The sequence below is a fragment of the Salmo trutta genome, chromosome 33 (assembly GCF_901001165.1).
Source record: "Salmo trutta chromosome 33, fSalTru1.1, whole genome shotgun sequence".
Taxonomy (NCBI): Eukaryota; Metazoa; Chordata; class Actinopteri; order Salmoniformes; family Salmonidae; genus Salmo; species Salmo trutta.
Window position 1 is genome coordinate 13,466,375 of NC_042989.1, and position 21,119 is coordinate 13,487,493.

Consider the following 21,119-nt stretch of genomic DNA (forward strand, 5'->3'; position numbering starts at 1 on the left):
CTTTGGAGTGTTTTCTATCCAAAGCTAATAATTATATGCATATTCTAGTTTCTGGGCAGGAGTAATAATCAGATTAAATCGGGTACGTTTTTTATCCGGCCGTGAAAATACTGCCCCCTATCCATAACAAGTTAATTGCCTACCGTCTGTAAGCTGGTAGTGTCTTAACGACCGTTCCACAGGTACATGTTAATTAATTGTTTATGGTTCATTGAACAAGCATGGGAAACAGTGTTTGAACCCTTTAAAATGAAGATCTGTGAAGTTATTTGGATTTTTACGAATTATCTTTGAAAGACAGGGTCCTGAAAAAGGGACGTTTCTTTTTTTGCTGAGTTTATATGGTTACTGTAAGTGAGGGTAGTTTCTGAATGTACCAATGTTAGGTGTCTCTGTCCTTCTCTCTCCCTCTCCATCGCTTCTTTAACAAGCAGCCATGTTGTTGTCATTCCGGCTAGGGACCTGTTTTCAGCGTATTAAGTCCCCAGTCAATAGCCGATGCAAAATGCGTATGTTTTTCCTGTGTTCCCATTTAATTAGCTAGTAAATAAATAATTAAACCAATTTGTGTATTACTGAAACATAAGTAAGGCTCATGTTTTTGCAGATACAGGTTAGTTCCACTGTTCAGGGTGATGATATGATACGAGGTTATGATTAATAAGTTGACTGTTTATAGATGTGCTAGGTAAAGACCTTTTAGAGTTTAATTCGGGAGATGGTAACTCTTTAAAGAACCACTCTCGTGGTGCCCCAGATCCTACTGAGTTAATTGTTACATTATTGATTTAATCTAGTAACAATTAAGCATAGTTAATTAGATAAATAAGTCTTCAGCTTAATGTTAAAGTCAAGTCACGACACTGTTGATATCACATATATTATCAAGCATTTCACACACGTTATGCAGATTCTGACTGTTAGCACTTAGTCTATAGCAGCTTCCCACAATAATGGGTTTTAGGTGAGGAATATCAACCTGTAGCCATATTACTTCAACAGTATTTAACAGAGATCCTCTCTAAGCGTTACAGGAATGTGGTTCTGAATATAAACAGCAACACCACCACCATTGGCATTGTTGTCTTTTCTGTAAATGTTATAACCTTGTATTGCTACCACTGTGTCATCAAAGGTATTATCTTAGTGAGTTCCAGAGATAGTCAGAATATAAATGTCATCTGTTACTAGCAAAATATTGATTTCATGAACCTTGTTTCTTAAGCTACATACAGTATCAGTCAAAAGCTTGGACACACTGTAACGATGTACGCTGAGAGTCGGGAAGTAAGTTCAGGGAGAGAATACATTTAATGAATACATGAACAAAACAAGAAACACAAACAGCGCACCAATAAGAAACAGAAACAATGACGACTGGGGAAGAAACCAAAGGGAGTGACAAATAAAGGGCAGGTAGTCAAGGAGGTGATGGAGTCCAGGTGAGTGTCATTGTGCTCAAATTCGTGTAACGCTGGTGACAGGTGTGCGCCATAAACGAGCAGCCTGGGACCTAGAGGCCGGAGAGAGCACACGTGACACACACCTACTCATTCAAGGGTCTTTCTTTATTTTTACTATTTTCTACATTGTAGAATAATAGTGAAGACATCAAAACTAGGAAATAACACATAGTATCCAAAAAAGTGTAAAACAAATCAAAATATATTTAATATTTGAGATTCTTCAAAGTAGCCACCCTTTACCTTGATGACATCTTTGCACACTCTTGGCATTCTCTCAACCAATTGTCACCTAGAATGCTGAGCACTTGTTGGCTGCTTTTCCTTCACTCTGCAGTCCAACTCATCCCAAACCATCTCAATTGGGTTGAGGTCGGGTGATTGTGGTAGCCAGGTCATCTGATGCAGCACTCCATCACAGTCCTTCTTGGTCAAATAGCCCTTACACAGCCTGGAGGTGTGTTGGGTCATTGTCCTGTTGAAAAACAAATGATAGTCCCACTAAGCGCAAACCAGATAGGATGGCGTATCGCTGCAGAATGTTGTGGTAGCCTTGCTGGTTAAGTGTGCCTTGAATTCAAAATAAATCACTGAGTGTCACCAGCAAAGCACCATCACACCTCCTCCATGCTTCACGGTTGGAATCACACGTGCGGAGATCATCTGTTCACCTACTCTGCGTCTCACAAAGACACATCGGTTGGAACCAAAAATCTCAAATTTGGACACATGCGACCAAAGGACAGATTTCCACCGGTCTAATGTCCATTGCTCATGTTTCTTGGCCCAAGCAAGTCTCTTCTTCTTATTGGTGTCCTTTAGTAGTGGTTTCTTTGCAGCAAATCGACCATGAAGGCCTGATTCACACAGTCTCCTCTGATTGATGTTGAGATGTGTTGATGTTGGTTACTACATGATTCCATGTGTGTTATTTCATAGTTTTGATATCTTCACTATTACTCTGCAATGTAAAAAATAGTAGTGTGTCCAAACTTTTGACTTGTACTGTATGTTAACATAGGCTATTTTAAGCACTTTTCTTCTGGGATGCTTATTTGTTTTCATTTCTTCACTGGGAAGCTTAGCAGAAGCAGATATGCTCACATTATTTATGTGAGTGGAGGGTGGGCTGCACACAGTGGACTTTCTCCTAGGGCACACCAACTCAGTGCTAACAGTATACATCTGGTTCATAGACACATGATTACTGCATACAATAGCCGTAGGATCAGCAGAGGCATTCAGGGAAGTTAGAGGGACATACTGTACATTAAGTTACTTACATTGTGTCTACCAAAGCCCCTTGTATAATTTACATTTGCTAAAGCATTATGACAACTCTTTGTCACAATGCTATGGATTAGCTGAGCTGGGCTTGGGTCATTGATAAGTCTTTGTCTCAACGCTGCCTTATAATGCTGTGAAAGGATCCAGGAACCCAAATGATTTGGGTTGATCCCGTCCTTATAAAATGTGTTTTGTTTCCAAAGGGTATCTAAATTGTCAACAAAAGTTACACCCATTGAGCTGCAATAATCACGTAGCCAGTTGTTATCAGAAAGAATCCTGCTAAAGCATTCAATGCTACGATTCAGAGAGGCCACAGGGCCAGATATGATGGATTTTTTGTTAGTGCCTAGCAGATAGTCAATCATCTCTTTAAAATCAAGTTCCAACTCTTAAATCCAAAAACAGCTTTTTACATTGGCGCGTGATGTTCAGAAAATGTATTCCCACCAAAAACTTCCGGTGAATTTACAAAAATACTCATCATTAACGTTGACAAAATACATAACAATTATTTTAAGAATTATAGATATAGAACTCCTTTATGCAATCGCTGTGTCAGATTTTAAAATAGCTTTTCGGCGAAAGCACATTTTTCAATATTCTGAGTACATAGCTCGCCAAGTTTGGGGCAAACTAAACTCAGAATTACTATTAGAAAAATTGTATTACCTTTGCTGATCTTCATCAGAATGCACTCCCAGGACTGCTACTTCCAGAAGAAATGTTGTTTTTGTTCCAAATAATCCATAGTTATGTCCAAATACCTGCGTTTTGTTCGTGCGTTCAGGTCACTATCCAAAGGGTAACGCGCGAGCGCATATCGAGACAAAAAAATTCTAAATGTTCCTTTACCGTACTTAGAAGCATGTCAAACGCTGTTTAAAATCAATTTTTATTGTATTTTTCTCGTAAAATAGCGATAATATTCCAACCGGACAATAGTGTATTCATTCAAATAGGAAAAGAAAAAACAGCATTCTGGCGGGACCGCGCATCTCCAATCTCTTAGTCACCGGGCAGACCACTGACAAACTGTGCTAATATACTCTGCCCAGAGACAGGATACACCTCAATCCACATTCTGAAGGCTTTAGAGAGCCAATGGAAGCCTTAGAAAGTGCCACGTAACAGCTCAGATACTGTAGTTTCGATAGAGAAGCAAAAGAAGGACTACAATTTTACAGACAGGCCACTTCCTGCTTGGAATCTTCTCAGGTTTTTGCCTGCCATATGAGTTCTGTTATACTCACAGACACCATTCAAACAGTTTTAGAAACTTCAGAGTGTGTTCTATCCAAATCAACTAATAATATGCATATTCTTGTTTCTGGGCAAGAGTAGTAACCAGTTTAAATCGGGTACGTTTTTTTCATCCGGCCGTGAAAATACTGCCCCCTATCCCAAACAGGATAAATATGAACTTGATTGAACAAAACATACATGTATTGTATAACATAATGTCCTAGGAGTGTCATCTGATGAAGATCATCAAAGGTTAGTGCTTCATTTAGCTGTGTTTTGGGTTTTATTGACATATATGCTTGCTTGGAAAATGGCTGTGTGGTTATTTTGGTCTATGTACTCTCCTAACACAATCTAATGTTTTGCTTTCGCTGTAAAGCCTTTTTGAAATCGGACAACGTGGTTGGATTCAGGAGAGGTTTATCTTTCAAATGGTGTAAAATAGTCGTATGTTTGAAAAATTGAAATTATTGGATTTTTGAGGTTTTTATATTTCGCGCCATGTGTTCCCATTGGCTGTTGGCTAGGGGTTCTGCGGAATGCCTAGATGTAAGAGGTTTTAAGAGCTGCCCTTCATAATTTCATTAAAACCCACCTGGACTACGATAGTATCGATTTCAATGTCCTGCGTCGTACATTCGGGAGCAGCTTAGTAATGTAATTTACTCGAGCTCTGGGATAGGACATTGTTTTTGCAGCAGGAATGGTCATATATCTTACCATGGAGCTGCCGAAAATCACGGCTGGCTAGAAGGTCGAGGAAGGCTCCCACTTCACAGGATTCGGAGACCCTTTATGGACGTGCGAGAGGCAGGATAACCTGTTGCTCCCTATGCCTGGTGCAGGCCTCCGATAGATGGAGAAGCCCCACTCGATCCAGAGCAGGGACGGAAGGTTGCCTACGTCGACTTCGAAATCGTAGGAGTAGGCACTGCAGCCGCAGACACAGGCTCCCCCAGCGACAAAGGTGCAGAAAGACCAGGCTATGCAGATCACACAGTGCCTTTGAAGTCACTTTTAGAAACACGAATTTTGACCAGTCTTTAGTTTGAGGATCATGCAGTGAGATATGCATGCCTAGTTTGTTAATTTAGCCTCGCAGATGCTCTTATATTCACATGCCCTAATCACAGTTTTGTAACAACAATATCATGGAATAAAATAGAATAAATAAAAAAATGAAGGTTTCCCAAATGAAAAAAGATACAAGTGCATATATACTGTAGGCCTACCTGATGATATGTCGCTGCTGTGTAAAAAACGTATGGCTTTTTCTCGAATTCATTGATGATCAGATAATTCAGTTGTAACTGGTTCTGTTGCTCTCAATTTTGACAATTGATAGATAACTTTATCACTGTTCCAAACAGACTATCCTCTTTTTTAACAATAGCCTGTATAGAAATCAAAACCTCTGCAGCATGCACTCAGCATGCACTCATTAGTTGTCATGCTCTGTTGTGGTATTAAAAAAGATTCCGCTTGTCTCCAGTCATGTAAAACTTTGAGGGATTGCATGAAATGCATTTATTAAAGGCCATTTTTTTCTCGGACCAGAATTTAGATTATAGATTCATGCAGTGCTTTTATGATAATCAAGATCTTTTCACCCGTACCCTTGTGATCTGCGAATCCACAACCTAATGGTTACTTTGCCAGGTAATGCTTACAAAACAAAGAACAATTTCTAAAACTGCATCTCTATGGCCTTAAAATGCTTTTGGGAAACCAGGCCTTGGTTTGTCCTAGGATTGCAGGTAAACGGTAGGCACTTTTTTTTCAAGTGTTCAGGGAGGTTCTGGTAAAACTATATTTTACTGAAGGGAGGGCCATCCATTTTCATTTCAGAGAGGTCAATTTTTTTCCAGGTATCCCTCATTATAAATAAAATACTACTCCCTTCACAGAACAGCGCAAACTGGCTCTAACTAAAATAGATAGAGGAGTGGGAGGCCTCGGTGCACAACTGAGCAAGAGGACAAATATGTTAGAGTGTCTAGTTTGAGAAACAGACGCCTCACAAGTCCTCAACTGGCAGATTCGTTAAATAGTGCCCGCAAAACACCAGTCTCAACGTCAACAGTGAAGAGGTCGACTCCGGGATGCTGGCCTTCTAGGCAGAGTTGGAAAGAAAAAGCAATATTTCAGACTGGCCAATAAAAAGAAAAGATTAAGATGGGCAAAAGAACAAAGACACTAGGAGGAACTCTGCCTAGAAGGCCAGCATCCCGGATTCGCCTCTTCACTGTTCACATTCAGACTGGTGTTTTGCAGGCAATATTTAATGAAGCTGCCAGACTTTGAATGTATGCTTGGGGTCATTGTTAATTTGGAAGACCCATTTGCGACCAAGCTTTAACTTCTTGACTGATGTCTTGAGATGTTGCTTCAATATATCCACATAATTGTCCTCCCTCATGATGACATCTATTTTGTGAAGTGCACCAGTACCCCCTGCAGCAAAGCACCCCCACAACATGATGCTGTCACCCCCGTGCTTCACGGTTGGGATGGTGGTCTTTGGCTTGCAAGCCTCCCCCAGCAGACCAGAGGACATTTCTCCAAAGAGTACGATCTTTGTCCCCATGTGCAGTTGCAAACCGTAGTCTGGCTTTTTTATGGCGGTTTTGGAGAAGTGGCTTCTTCCTTGCTGAGCGGCCTTTCAGGTTATGTCGATATAGGACTCGTTTTACTGTGGATATACAGTAGATACTTTTGTACCTGTTTCCTCCAGCATCTTCACACGGTCCTTTGCTGTTGTTCTGGGATTGATCTGCACTTTTCACACCAAAGTACGTTAATCTCTAGGAGACAGAACGCGTCTCCTTCCTGAGCAGTATGACGGCTGCGTCGTCCCATGGTGTTTATATTTGCGTACTATTGTTTGTACAGATGAACGTGGTAACTTCAGGCATTTGGAAACTGCTCCCAAGGATGAACCAGACTTGTAGAGATCTACAATTTTTTGTCTGATTTATTTTGATTTTCCCATGATGTCAAGCAAAGAGGCACTGAGTTTGAAGGTAGGCCTTGAAATACATCCATAGGTACACCTCCAATTGACTCAAATTATGTCAATTAGCCTATCAGAAGCTTCTAAAGCCATGACATAATTTCTGGAATTTTCCAAGCTGGTTAAAGGCACAGTCAACTTAGTGTATGTAAACTTCTGACCCACTGGAATTGTGATACAGTGAATTATAAATGAAATAATCTGTCTGTAAGCAATTGTTGGAAAATGACTTGTGTCATGCACAAAGTATATGTCCTAACCGACTTGCCAAAACTATAGTTCGTTAACAAGACATTTGTGGAGTGGTTGAAAAACAGGTTTTAATGACTCCAAGCTAAGTGTATGTAAACTTCTGACTTCAACTGTATAACATACTAATCAGGGGAAATGGGAACCAGGTGTTTGTAATCAGACAAGACTGTCCGGGGTTGATGATAATGAATCCCGTTCAGTGAAACCTAGAAAGCCGGTGATGTAGACCTCCAGAACTGGTAAACAGAATGAGCATCATTACCGAGGGGATCCGTGACAGTACCCCCCCCGACGCGCTAGCAGCAGGACGACACCGGCCTCAGGGACGACCACAGGGGCGCGGTTCGGTTTGGGTGCCGACGGTGAAAATCCCTGGTCAGCGAAGCGTCCAGAATGGGCCGTACCCCTCCCAGTCGATGAGGTACTGGAGACGCAGCCCAGAACATATCCGAGTCCACGTGATCAAAACAATCTTGAAGCATGGATTCGGATTGGTCAGACCAGCATTGAATCGACCTATAGGGAGGGAGGAGCAGAAATGCAGTCGTGATCTGATTTGCCGAAGGGAGGGCGAGGGAGGGCCTTGTAGAAATCATGGAAGGGAGAGTAACAATGGTCGAGAGTTTTTGAAGCGTGAATACTACAGGAAATGAGTTGATACAGTTCATTCGGATAGTATTCAGACCCCTTTACATTTTTCCACATTTAAAATGTATTAAATCATTTTTTTCCCTCATCAATCTGCACACAATACCCCATAATGGCAAAGCGAAACAGCAATACCTTATTTACATTAATATTCAAACTCTTTGCTATGAGACTCGAAATTGAGCTCGGGTGCATCCTTTTTCCATTGATCATCTTTGAGATGTTTCTACAACTTGATTGGAGTCCACCTGTGGTAAATTCAATTGATTGGACATGATTTGGCAAGACACACACTTGTCTATATAAAGTCTCACGGTTGACAGTGCATGTCAGAGCAGAAACCAAGTCATGAGGTTGAAGGAATTGTCCGTAGAGCTCCGAGACAGGATTGTGTCTGGGCACAAATCTGGGGAAGGGTACCAAAAACTTTCTGCAGCATTGAAGGTCCCCAAGAACGCAATGGCCTCCATCGTTCTTAAATGGAAGACGTTTGGAACCACCAAGACTCTTTCTAGACGTGGCCGCCCAGCCAAACTGAGTAATCATGGGAGAAGGGCCTTAGTCAGGGAGGTGACCAAGAACCCGATGGTCACTCTGACAGAGCTCCAGAGTTCCTCTGTGGAAATGGGCGAACCTTCCAGAAGGACAACCATTTCTGCAGCACTCCACCAATCAGGCTTTTATGGTAGTGGCCAGATGGAAGCCACTCGTCGGCCAGCTTGGAGTTTGCCAAAAAGCACCGAAAGGACTTTCAGACCATGAGAAACAAGATTCTTTGGTCTGATGAAACCAAGATTAAACTCTTTGGCCTGAATGCCAAGCGTCACGTCTGGAGGAAACCTGGCACCATCCCTACGGTGAAGAATGGTGGTGGCAGCATCATGCTGTGGGGATGTTTTTCAGCGGCAGGGTCTGGGAGACTAGTCAGGATCAAGGGAAAGATGAAAGGAGCAAAGTACAGAGATATCCTTGATGAAAACCTGCTCCAGAGAGCTCAGGACCTTAGACTAGGGCAAAGGTTCACCTTCCAATAGGACAACGACTCTAAGCACATAGCCAAGACAACACAGGAGTGGCTTCAGGACAAGTTTCTGAATGTCCTTGAGTGGCCCAGCCAGAGCTGGACTTGAACCCGATCTAACATTTCTGGAGAGACCTGAAAATAGCTGTTCAGCTTTGCTCCCTATCCAAACAGAGCTTCAGAGCTGACAGAGCTTCAGAGGATCTGTAACTCTCCAAATACAGGTGTGCCAAGCTTGTAGTGTCATACAGAACAAGACTCAATGCTGTAATCGCTGCCAAAGGTGCTTCAACAAAGTACTGAGTAAAGGGTCTGAATACTTATGTAAATGTGATATTTCAGTTTTTTATTTTAAATACATTTGCAAAAATGTCTAAAAACATGTTTTTGTTTTGTCATTATGGAGTATTATGTGTAGATCGATGAGAGAAAAAAAACAATTTAATCCATTTTAGAGTAAGGCTGTAATGTAACAAAATGTAGAAAAAGTCAAACGATCTGAATACTTTCCGAATGCACTGTATATATATGTATATATATATATATATATATATATATATATAAAAACATTTATTATCAGTTATACTATTTTAATATCGATTACTGCACTGCTGGGTAGAGCATGCAATTTAAGCATTTCACTGTACTTGTGACAATAAAACTTGAACTAGTTAAACTAGACTCAGACCAGATGGAATTTCACCTCAGTCCACCACGGTTCTGTTCTGCTGTCCAGATTTACAACTCCAGTCTTATCGATTTTCTTTCTCTCAGCGGCGCAGCAGCATTTCATAGTAGATCTTTTACCTCAATAGAACGTGTGTAGCAGTGTTTCAGCCCAGCCACCTGCATCATATTCACAGTCAATCTTGTATCTTAATATATAATGTTTATGCAGCTTCATGCGCCTGGTTTTCTAAAACTTTACTATGTTATAACTGTATTATACTGTATCTTTCTCTTGTTCCATAAGCTTTGGCTAGGCTCTGTAATGTGCATAATGTACACATGATTTTCCATTCTAGTCAGCTGAGAGGAATGCCAATGCCTGACTTAGCACATTAAGAAGATCATCTTTGATTAAGAGTTCACTGTGAGTGCAGTGTGTGTGTGCGCGGTATGTGTGTTCAGTGTGTGTGTGTGTGTGTGAGACATCTGGCCACCTGACCAGCTCTCCTCATTCTAGTGTCTAACTCCTGACGCATGTTACTCTGTGTCTGAAGTGCTCTGGTCCATGACTCCCTCTGCTGCACGACACACTCAGTCAACAGGCAAACCAAATGAAAACCTAAACTTCTGACACCCGAGGAGAATTCAAGGTTTTACAGCCAAAACGGTGTTTGTGAGTCAGAATTTCATCGTTAATCTCCCCCAAAATGCTTCCATCTCTTCAAAATGAGGATTTAGAGAGAACGGCAGTGGATGAGAAAGTGTATATTTGCTTTTTTAAATGGTTTCTTTTCTCAGTCGTCTGAAGTAATCTTAATTGTTATGAATGTATAAAAAACCTTAACAAAGATCTATTTTCATCAGCAGCATACTTGAACATTATTATGATTAGTAATGCATCTTTGTAGGAAGAGGTGTGCCTAGCTGACTGTTTGACTTTGGGTTATATTGGGAAATAAGCAGGGCATTCTGAAATATCTGTGACTGGAGGTCCTTCATAAAATCTCTTGTGGTATTTTACCCTCTTTAAGTGAGCTTCATACATTAAAAAAAATGTCCCTCTGTCTCCAAACTGTTCCAATGGGATTAGCCCTGACTCAGCCTCTCACTGGAGCCGTGTTGGTGTTTGGACAGGGTATAAAAATGTGCTGGCAAGTTATGGATAGCGATAGCGCTGTATTTTGATACAGAACAGTAGAGCTGGTTGATATCAGAGACAAATTTCTTCTCTTCTCACTTTGTTCCTTTGGTTTGAGTGCTGTGATTGACTTTTTTCCTGTGCTGTAACACATTGTTGTTGAGTTCATGATAATATTCTCATAAAGCCACTGGATACCGTAGAATAAGTAATCCATAACAATGGCCACATACAGTACATGCCTAAGTCATACTGCCAAGTGCAAGTATAGCGTCACATTACGTAATGCTGGTGTTTTTACGATGTTGATGTACTTTTTAGGCTTTCAACAAGAAACCTATAACTCTTCACAGTGTCAAAGTCTTTTGTTTCACAAATTCTGAGCGCTGAAGAAAAAATATTAAGATGCGTTTTTTTTCAGTCTTTCAATGCGCTTCCTCAGTCTCGTTACAGTAATTAAAATTGCAGCTATGCACAGTTTGAGAACTGATTACATGTTTTGTTCTTAATCATGAGATAGCTTTAGACTGCAATCAATTAATGATTTATATAAGCATATATTTTGATTATGTATGAGCCAGATGAAATGTGTAGCATGTTTTTTAAAGTATTGTTTACACCCCAAACCACATGTGCTTTTCTCCCACACATACTTGGCATTTCTTGCAATGTAGCACAGTATTCCCATGCTTCTATATGTGGATGTTAGTCATGCATTTTTCATATGAGTATTTTCAATTAAGATACACTCAATGGAATCACTTCTCACTGGCCCTGATAAACTGGGGGAAAAATTATGTGAACACTACTCAGAATTTCCTATACACCTAGCCATTTGGTGAGAGAGAGTATTTGGTCATTTCCAGATCATACATACTCTACTTGTGTACATAATAAACACACTTAAATGCATACTGAGGGCATTTATTTACTAAGCGTTTGCACATGTTAAAATGACCAGAATCTCGTTCCTTCTCTTGACCCTTGGTTGTACTCCTGTTTGAAAACCACTGCTGCAAAATGAACTTCACACCAGTGAAAATGTATAATATACCAGGCCGTTAGTGTGTAGCAAAGACCTGCTCAGATCCTGCACTTCCACTCCAGAATGCATGCAAACTATGTGTCCATATCAGCAAACTGAATGCCAGGGAGCTCTGTATCCGTCTTCTGCCGGCGGGATGCGCTTCGCAACAAATAATGTGTTTTCCTGACAACCACAGGCAGCTGACAGAGGTGCAGCTTTATCTCTGATGCGGAGCGTTTGCTTCTCTCTGATTGGGCCATGCAGGGCATTAGATCATATTGCCATGTCCCTTCCACACGTCTATTTAACTGTCAGTCACATACCCCATCTATCTCTGTTAGGACATGCTATTTTAACAGGACCTAAGGTCTACTTACAAGGCTTTGAATAATCGTGGGGAAAAGGCAGTTCAGGCAGAAAAATAGAATTTGAACACCAAAAAGATGTGTGGGGGGAAAACGATGCGCAAAACCAGCCAAGCTAGTATTTATATATATTTTGTGCTTGTGTCATTATTTTATATTGTATATTGTGCTTTATATTTTATATTGTGCTTGCGTCATTTTTATATTGTGCTGGCGTTATATTGTGCTAGCGTGGCGGGGGGGGGTAATTGAATCTCCACTCAAGTAAGACTTTGTTTTTGAGGGGGCAGCTGTGCTTTGAGCTTATTTGAAATACAAAGAACAGACAAAAACACCTTTGGCCCATTTCCATACAAGATTTACCCCAGTGTTTTACCCAAAAGGCTCAGACTTTTCTGTTTCCATCTACGCAGGCCAGCACAAGTGTCTCACCAGCGGACCTGTTCTCACTTGGGGTCAAAGCCAGAACACTGGTACTTTTCTGAAATGGTCCACCCACACAGACAGTTTGGTGAAGAAGGCACAAACTTTTATAGATGCACAATTGAGAGCATCCTGTCGGGTTGTATCAACGCCTGGTACAGCAGCTGTACCGCCCACAACCGCAGGGCACTCCAGTGGGTGATGTGGTCTTCCTAACACATCACCAGGGGCACACTACCTTCCCTCCAGGACACCTACAGCACCCGATGTCACAGGAAGGCCAAAAAGGTCATCAAGGACATCAACCACACGAGTCACGGCCTGTTCACCCTGCTACCATCCAGAAGGCGAGGTCAATATAGGTCCATCAAAGCCGGGACCGAGAGACAGAAAAACAGCTTCTGTCTCAAGGCCATCAGACTGTTAAATAGCCATCACTAGTCAGCTTTTTTTTTACATACTGTTTTACTGATTTCATATGTATATAAACTGTATTCTACTGTATTTAATCAATCCCCCTACATTATTTATTTATTAATTCCATTCTTTTACTTTTAAATTTGTGTGTATTGTTGTGAATTGTTCGATAGTACGTATTTACATAAGTATTCACACCCTTAGCTATGAGACTCGAAATTGAGCTCAGGTGCATACTGTTTCCGTTGATCATCCTTGAAATGTTTCTACAACTTGATTGGAGTCCACCTGTGTTAAATTCAATTGATTGGACATGATCTGGAAAGGCACACGCCTGTCTCTATAAGGTCCCACTGTTGACAGTGCATGTCGGAGCAGAAACCAAGCCATGAGGTCGAAGGAATTGTCCGTAGAGCTCCAAGACTGGATTGTGTCGAGGCAGAGATCTGGGGATGCGTACTAAAACATTTCAGCAGCATTGAAGATCCCCAAGGACACAGTGGCCCCCATTATTCTTAAATGGAAGAAGTTTGGAACCACCAAGAATCTTCCTGCAGCCGGCCGCCCTGCCAAACTGAGCAATTGGGGGGAAGGCCCTTGGTCAGGGAGGTGACCAAGAACCCGTTGATCACTCTGACGGAGCTCTAGATTTCGTCTGTGGAGATGGGAGAACCTTCCAGAAGGACAACCACCTGTGCAGCACTCCACCAATCTGGCCTTTATGGTAGAGTGGCCAGACGAAGCTACTCCTCAGTAAAAGGCACATGACAGCCAGCTTGGAGTTTGCTAAAAGGCATATAAAGACTCTCAGACCATGAGAAACAAGATTGTCTGGTCTGATGAAACCAAGAATGAACTCTTTGGCCTGAAAGCAAAGCGTCACGTCAGGAGGAAACCTGGCACCATCCCTACAGTGAAGCAAGGTGGTGGCAGCATCATGCTGTGTGGATGTTTTTCAGAGGCAGGGACTGGGAGACTAGTCAGGATCAAGGGAAAGATGAATTGAGCAAAGTACAGAGAGATCCTTGATGAAAACCTGCTCCAGAGCACTCAGGACCTCAGACTGGGGCGAAGGTTCATCTTCCAACAGGACAACGACCCTAAGCACACAGCCAAGACAACACAGGAGTGGCTTCAAGACAAGTATCTGAATGTCCTTGAGTGGCCCAGCCAGAGTCCAGACTTGTACCCGATCGAACATCTATGGAGAGACCTGGAAATAGCTGTGCAGCAACACTCCCCATCCAACCTGACAGAGCTTGAGAGGATCTGCAGAGAAGAATGGGAGAACCTTCCCAAATACAGTTATGCCAAGGGTCTAGCGTCATACCAAGGAAGACTCAAGGCTGTAATTGTTGCCAAAGGTGCTTCAACAAAGTACTGAGTAAAGGGTCTGAATACTTACAGTATGTAAATGTATTTTTCAGTTTTTTATTTTTAATACATTTGCAAACATTTAGAAAATCTGGTTTTGCTTTGTCATTATTGGGTATTGTGTGTAGATTGACAAGGAAAACATACTATTTAATCAATTTTAGAATAAGGCTGTAACCTAACAATATGTGGAAAAAATCAAAGGGTCTGAATACTTTCTGAAGGCACTGTATATAAATATTGTGTCAAATTATTGAGCATGTCCTCAAAACTCAAATATGCATCAGCATATCAAATGCATTTCTAGATCCTTATATGGACCTCAGTCAAGACCATATGCATTGTATGTGCTGAGAAAATATACTATATAGGCCTACTGTCAGTATTTGTCATCATATAGAGAAAAAATAGATCTCAGGATATCTAATGAGTCAATATCTGGCCATACCATGTATGATATCCAGAGGGAATCCAAAAATGGTTTGTGCATGAAAGAAAAATATGGATTTCATATTTGTAAAATTATTGAGTATGTGCTAAGAACTCAGAAATGCATAAGAAATCCTCATTTTCAGCATATTGAGAAGCATTATATGTGATGTATACAGTCAGTATTTGTCAACATGAAGAGTGAAAATACGATGTCACATATCTCAGGATATTGAATGAGTCCATATTCGGCCATAGGATATGTCTTCGTGTGATATTTGGAGTAATCCCAATATCATATATGTCTAAAGGACACATCTAGATTCAGAATTTATCAGGATATGGTGCATATCCACAAATCTAAAAAAATTGATTGGAAATGGTCTGTATTCTCTAGAATATCAAAAATGTGTCATGTGAAGACATCCCCTGATATAGACCCTTTTCACCCAGTGTTATTGTAACTATCCCAACATTGGTTTACGCATAGTTTCTTGAGGAAATCATACACTTGTGTAAGCATTTCACATTTTAAAACAACCCAACAAAGTAACCCAATGCTTGCAACCCAGCAGTTGGGTCATCCAAACAACCCAGCGTTTTTTAGAGTGTGCAAACTTTGCATGTTCCATCTAATCCAATATAGCACCAATAAACTGCTCGCAATGTTAAAATAGATCCGCCTATAGCCGTTTAGCCAGCAGATTCGCAAGATCTAAGCCTACCCTGGTCAGTGACCAGATGACTAGCTCTATTACGCAGCCACTCACCCATGCAAGTTTACTGGCATCGGTTTCCTGACATTGATGCATGGGAGATGGCCCTCATTGCCCGCTTAAGTGCACAGCGGCCTGGGGATGCCCCATACCAGGGTTTCTCTCTTTCCATTCCATTAACCTTTTTCTGCAGTGGGCTAAATCAGGGTCACACAGGATGTTTCTTGGTAGTCTTAAACAAATCTACTTTGAAACCAAAGTATACACCTCACACACATTGTTATGGGCTTAAAAAATAAGACACCTGTACCATGTCAGATATAAAGTTGAAATCTATTCAATTTGGAATTTGCATCCCAATATTACACTTTATAAACATCACAGAAGACTGAAATATAACAAAACCTTTTGACATAGAAACACCAGATATTCTGTGGGTTTTTCAAAATAATGTTTATTCATTATTAAATATTTATAACATTCCACCCATGAGGTGGAATTTTAATGCTTACAGCTAGCTGTGCTGACCTCGTGCCGGTGCACTGGGAAATAATGGGTTCAGACAAGGCCCAGGCGAACAAGTGATACCAGATTACTAATGTTTTTCCAAAGTTACTACCTTAACAATTCTTGCATGTTATGCAAAGCTATGACGTGGATGTTTTTATGGTGAAATGAGCCATATAGTGGTGTTTGTTAGACGTGTCTAAATGTAGATTTTTGTCATTCCTCTATAGGCTCTATTCAGCTAAATCTACTACCACTAAAAAACATTTAGCTACAGTACACTGCGTGCACAATTATTGGGCAAGTGAGTATTCTGATCTTATCATTATTTCTATTCACATTTTCGAACTCCAAACCATATAAACTTGAATGCTTATTGGATTTAATCATTTTCAGGTGATATGTATTTGTGTAATGAGGGAGGGTGTGGCGAAAGTGAATAACACCTTATATCAAGGTGTGCATAATTATTAGGTAGCCTCATTACCTCAGGTAAAATGGGCCAAAAAAGAGATTTAACTGACACTGAAAAGCCAAAAATGTAAAATGCCTTTCAGACGGATGCGACACTCTTTAAATAGCTCAACTATTGAGGCGTGACCACCGGACAATCAAACGTTTTGTTGCGAATAGTCAACAGGGGCGCAAAAAACGCATGGGGAAGACAAGGCGCAAATTAACTGCAAAAGACTTCAGAATAATTAAACGTCAAACTACCAGGAACCCATTATCCTCCAGTGCCACCGTATTCCAGAACTATAACCTACCTGGAGTGTTCAAAAGTACAAGGTGTCAAGTGCTCAGAGACATGGCTAAGGTCAAGAAGACTGAAACAAGACCACCACTGAATAAGATTCACAAGTTGAAGCGTCAAGATTGGGCAAAGAAATACCTGAAGACAGATTTTTCAAAGGTTTTATGGACAGAGGAAATGAAAGTGACTCTTGATGGACCAAATGGATGGGCCCGTGGCTGGATCAGTAATGGACACGGCACCACTTTGAGTCAGTTGCCAGCAAGGTGAAGGAGGGGTACTGGTATGGGCTGCTATCATTGAGGATGAGGTAGTTGGACCTTTTCGGGTTGAAGATGGACTGAAACTCAACTCCCAAACCTACTGCCAGTTTCTGGAAGATTCTTTCGTCAAACAGTAGTATAGGAAGAAGTCCTCAGCACTCTAAAAGGCCATGATCTTTATGCAGGACAATGCTCCATCACATGCATCCAAGTACTCCACTGCTTGGCTAGCCAGCAAGGGCCTCAAAGATGCCTGAATAACGACCTGGCCCCCTTCCTCACCTGACTTAAATCCTATTGAGAACTTGTGGGCCCTTCTCAAACATGATATTTACAGTGAGGGAAGACAATACACCTCTTTGAACAGCATTTGGGAGGCTGTGGTTGCTGCTTCAGCGAAAATTGATCGTGAACAGATCAAGAAACTGACAGACTCCATGGATGGAAGGCTCATGGCAGTTCTTCTCCATCAGTCAACCCTAGTCTTTACTTCTGGCTGAGTGATCACTAGGTGGGGAGAACCTCAGGTTACTGTCCCCATACATAAATATCTGCTCCCATCATGCCCAATTGGATATGTCATGTCATTACTCACCACCAGGGGCCAATGGCTGTCGAGCAGCGGAATGCTATAAAAAAAATAATTTCTCGCAGTGAGAGGAATGACCTCAAATGAGACTGTGTGCTCTGTGTGTGTTTTTTCTCTCACTGTATTAGTGTGTGTGTGAAAGAGAGCGAGCAGAAAGAGTAAGAGTGTTTTGGTGTATATAGTGTGAGTGCTCTACATCCCTCAAGTATTTTTAGCATAGTTTTTTTGACAGCCCTTGGAGGAGAGGAATCTGTTTTCTAATTTGAGAGCTAGCGTTCGCAGCAAGCAAGTGTTCTCTCGTTTTCAGGCACTCCTTATCTTCCTACGGTACATACAGTACATATGAGAGGATGCACTCCCTCTCTCTTCTTCTGCTCTGCTGTCCAGCAGCCTTCTCAGCAGGCTTCTAATTGTCCCAAGCAATAAATCACTCTCACTTCCCACTCGTTAAATATTTATTTAGTGTTAATTAAGCCCTAGTTCCCAGGGTGGAAACGCACCTGTGTGTGCGTGGGGGGATCCACACCAGAAGTGAGAAACCTTGTTCCCACAAGATGCCGTGATACGTTCACTATTTCATTTCAACTTTTAACTTGCTAATGCAGGACCCAAGAACATCTCCCACTCACAGGAAAGAAACTGTAATGTTAGATCAAATCTTCTGTACCTACTGGCAAAGAGCTCTACACTGCATATCAAATAAAATAACACCTTTTGGTTTTGTCAATTAATTTCTTATCTAATCTTCTCTCTCTCTCTTTCTCTCCCTCTCTCCCATCCTCCATCCTTCCCTGTCCTGCAGATCCCAGTCATGACGGGGGCCTTCATGGACTCCTCACCCAATGACAACTACAGTGCCGACCACTCGCTCTTCAATTCCTCGGCCAGTGTCCACGCCGCCTCTGCGGCCACCTCAGCCCAGGCCCAGCAGGACGACCAGTCCTCGTCCAGTGACGCCATCTGGCTCTGGATTGCCATCATTGCTACTATCGGCAACATTGTGGTGGTGGGAGTGGTCTACGCATTCACCTTCTGATCCATCTTGCCTTCCTGTCCACCAAGACACAATTTTTTGAGCCTCCCCATAGGGGAACGTGATAAAAGACAAAGGATAAATATCACATAATGTATGACCAAAGGGCTCCGGGATGCAAACGCTGACTGTGGTGTGGGGTTTCTTTAGTTGAAGCTTCAGCAACATTCACTTTCAATAAAAAACTCAAAGTTTCGGGATAGGAACAGTATACAAGTTCAACTGAAGTCTGAATGGTATTTTCAACTTTAGTCCCCTAACTTTCAGTAGACATCACGCTCCTGAATGTTGTTGTGTTGCATTGTGGTGCTGAAGGGGATAAGATACGGACAGGGTAAGCCGGACCATCTTAAATGTCCCCCAGATAGATGAGAGGCAATTAAGAGGAGTGCTGCTTAATTATTTAAGTGACGCTGGGAATACTTCTGCATTAGCCATGGGCTCAGCTTCTTACAGTTCATTATCTGTTCTGCCAAAAGAACGCTCAAATTATTATCTTTCCTTTGTAAATCGACAGAAAATGGACCAACGGACACTGGCTTTAATGAAACATTCCTGAAACACCCTACAACTGTTTTTGCTACTCCGTTTCTGTAGCAATGCCACACCAGTTTATGGTCCAATAAGAAAATCACTCCACCATTTTATTTACTCTGCTAAATCTGCATCTGAAACATTATTTATTACACCACAGTACATCTATCAATGACATTTCACTTTTTTATAACAAACCTCTCACAAAGACATTGAAGTATACAGTGAGGGAAACAAGTATTTGATCCCCTGCTGATTTTGTACGTTTGCCCACTGACAAAGAAATTATCAGTCTATAATTTTAATGGTAGGTTTATTTGAACAGTGAGAGACAGAATAACAACAAAAAAATCCAGAAAACCGCATGTCAAAAATGTTATAAATTGATTTGCATTTTAATGAGGGAAATAAGTATTTGACCCCCTCTCAATCAGAAAGATTTCTGGCTCCCAGGTGTCTTTTATACAGGTAATGAGCTGAGATTAGGAGCACACTCTTAAAGGGAGTGCTCCTAATCTCAGTTTGTTACCTGTATAAAAGACACCTATCCACAGAAGCAATCAATCAATCAGATTCCAAACTCTCCACCATGGCCAAGACCAAAGAGCTTTTCAAGGATGTCAGGGACAAGATTGTAGACCTACACAAGGCTGGAATGGGCTACAAGACCATCGCCAAGCAGCTTGGTGAGAAGGTGACATCAGTTGGTGCGATTATTCGCAAATGGAAGAAACACAAAATAACTGTCAATCTCCCTCGGCCTGGGGCTCCATGCAAGATCTCACCTCGTGGAGTTGCAATGATCATGAGAATGGTGAGGAATCAGCCCAGAACTACACGGGAGGACCTTGTCAATGATCTCAAGGCAGCTGGGACCATAGTCACCAAGAAAACAATTGGTAACACACTACACCGTGAAGGACTGAAATCCTGCAGCGCCCGCATGGTCCCCCTGCTCAAGAAAGCACATATACATGCCCGTCTGAAGTTTGTCAATGAACATCAGAATGATTCAGAGGACAACTGGGTGAAAGTGTTGTGGTCAGGTGAGACCAAAATGGAGCTCTTTGGCATCAACTCAACTTGCCGTGTTTGGAGGAGGAGGAATGCTGCCTATGACCCCAAGAACACCATCCTCACCGTCAAACATGGAGGTGGAAACATTATGCTTTGGGGGTGTTTTTCTGCTAAGGGGACAGGACAACTTCACCGCATCAAAGGGACGATGGGTGGGGCCATGTACCATCAAATCTTGGGTGAGAACCTCCTTCCCTCAGCCAGGGCATTGTGAATGGGTCGTGGATGGGTATTCCAGCATGACAATGACCCAAAACACACGTCCAAGGCAACAAAGCAGTGGCTCAAGAAGAAACACATTAAGGTCCTGGAGTGGCCTAGCCAGTCTCCAGACCTTAATCCCATAGAAAATCTGTGGAGGGAGCTGAAGGTTCGAGTTGCCAAATGTCAGCCTTGAAACCTTAATGACTTGGAGAAGATCTGCAAAGTGGAATGGGACAAAATCCCTCCTGAGATGTGTGCAAACCTGGTGGCCAACTACAAGAAACGTCTGACCTCTGTGATTGCCAACAAGGGTTTTGCCACCAAGTACTAAGTCATGTTTTGCAGAGGGGTCAAATACTTATTTCCCTCATTAAAATGCAAATCAATTCATAACATTTTTGACATATGTTTTTCAGGATTTTTTTTTTGTTATTCTGTCTCTCACTGTTCAAATAAACCTAGCATTAAAATGATAGACTGATCATTTCTTTGTCAGTGGGCAAATGTACAAAATCAGCAGGGGATCAAATACCTTTTTCCCTCACTGTATGACCAAGGTAGACCTGAAAGATATAAGCACATTCTACATGAGCAGAAATAATGTACAGCTTTAGGTTGTCATAGCCTAATTGTTATTTAGCTACCCTCTTTGGAGTCTTTATGTGCTTTTT

At 41.6% G+C, this 21,119-nt stretch overlaps 1 protein-coding gene across 2 annotated transcripts in view; it reads left to right on the top strand.

Annotated features, from left to right (window-relative positions):
* Positions 1–19,394, top strand: part of LOC115172426 (uncharacterized protein C14orf132-like) — a 64,002-nt gene extending 44,608 nt beyond the window's left edge. For both annotated transcript variants that reach the window (XM_029729857.1, XM_029729858.1), the window contains one exon: positions 18,403–19,394. In XM_029729857.1, the coding sequence (XP_029585717.1) occupies positions 18,403–18,636 (234 nt within the window). In that variant the 3' untranslated portion in view covers positions 18,637–19,394. The remainder of the gene's footprint in view (positions 1–18,402) is intronic.
* Positions 19,395–21,119: the final 1,725 nt, after the last annotated feature.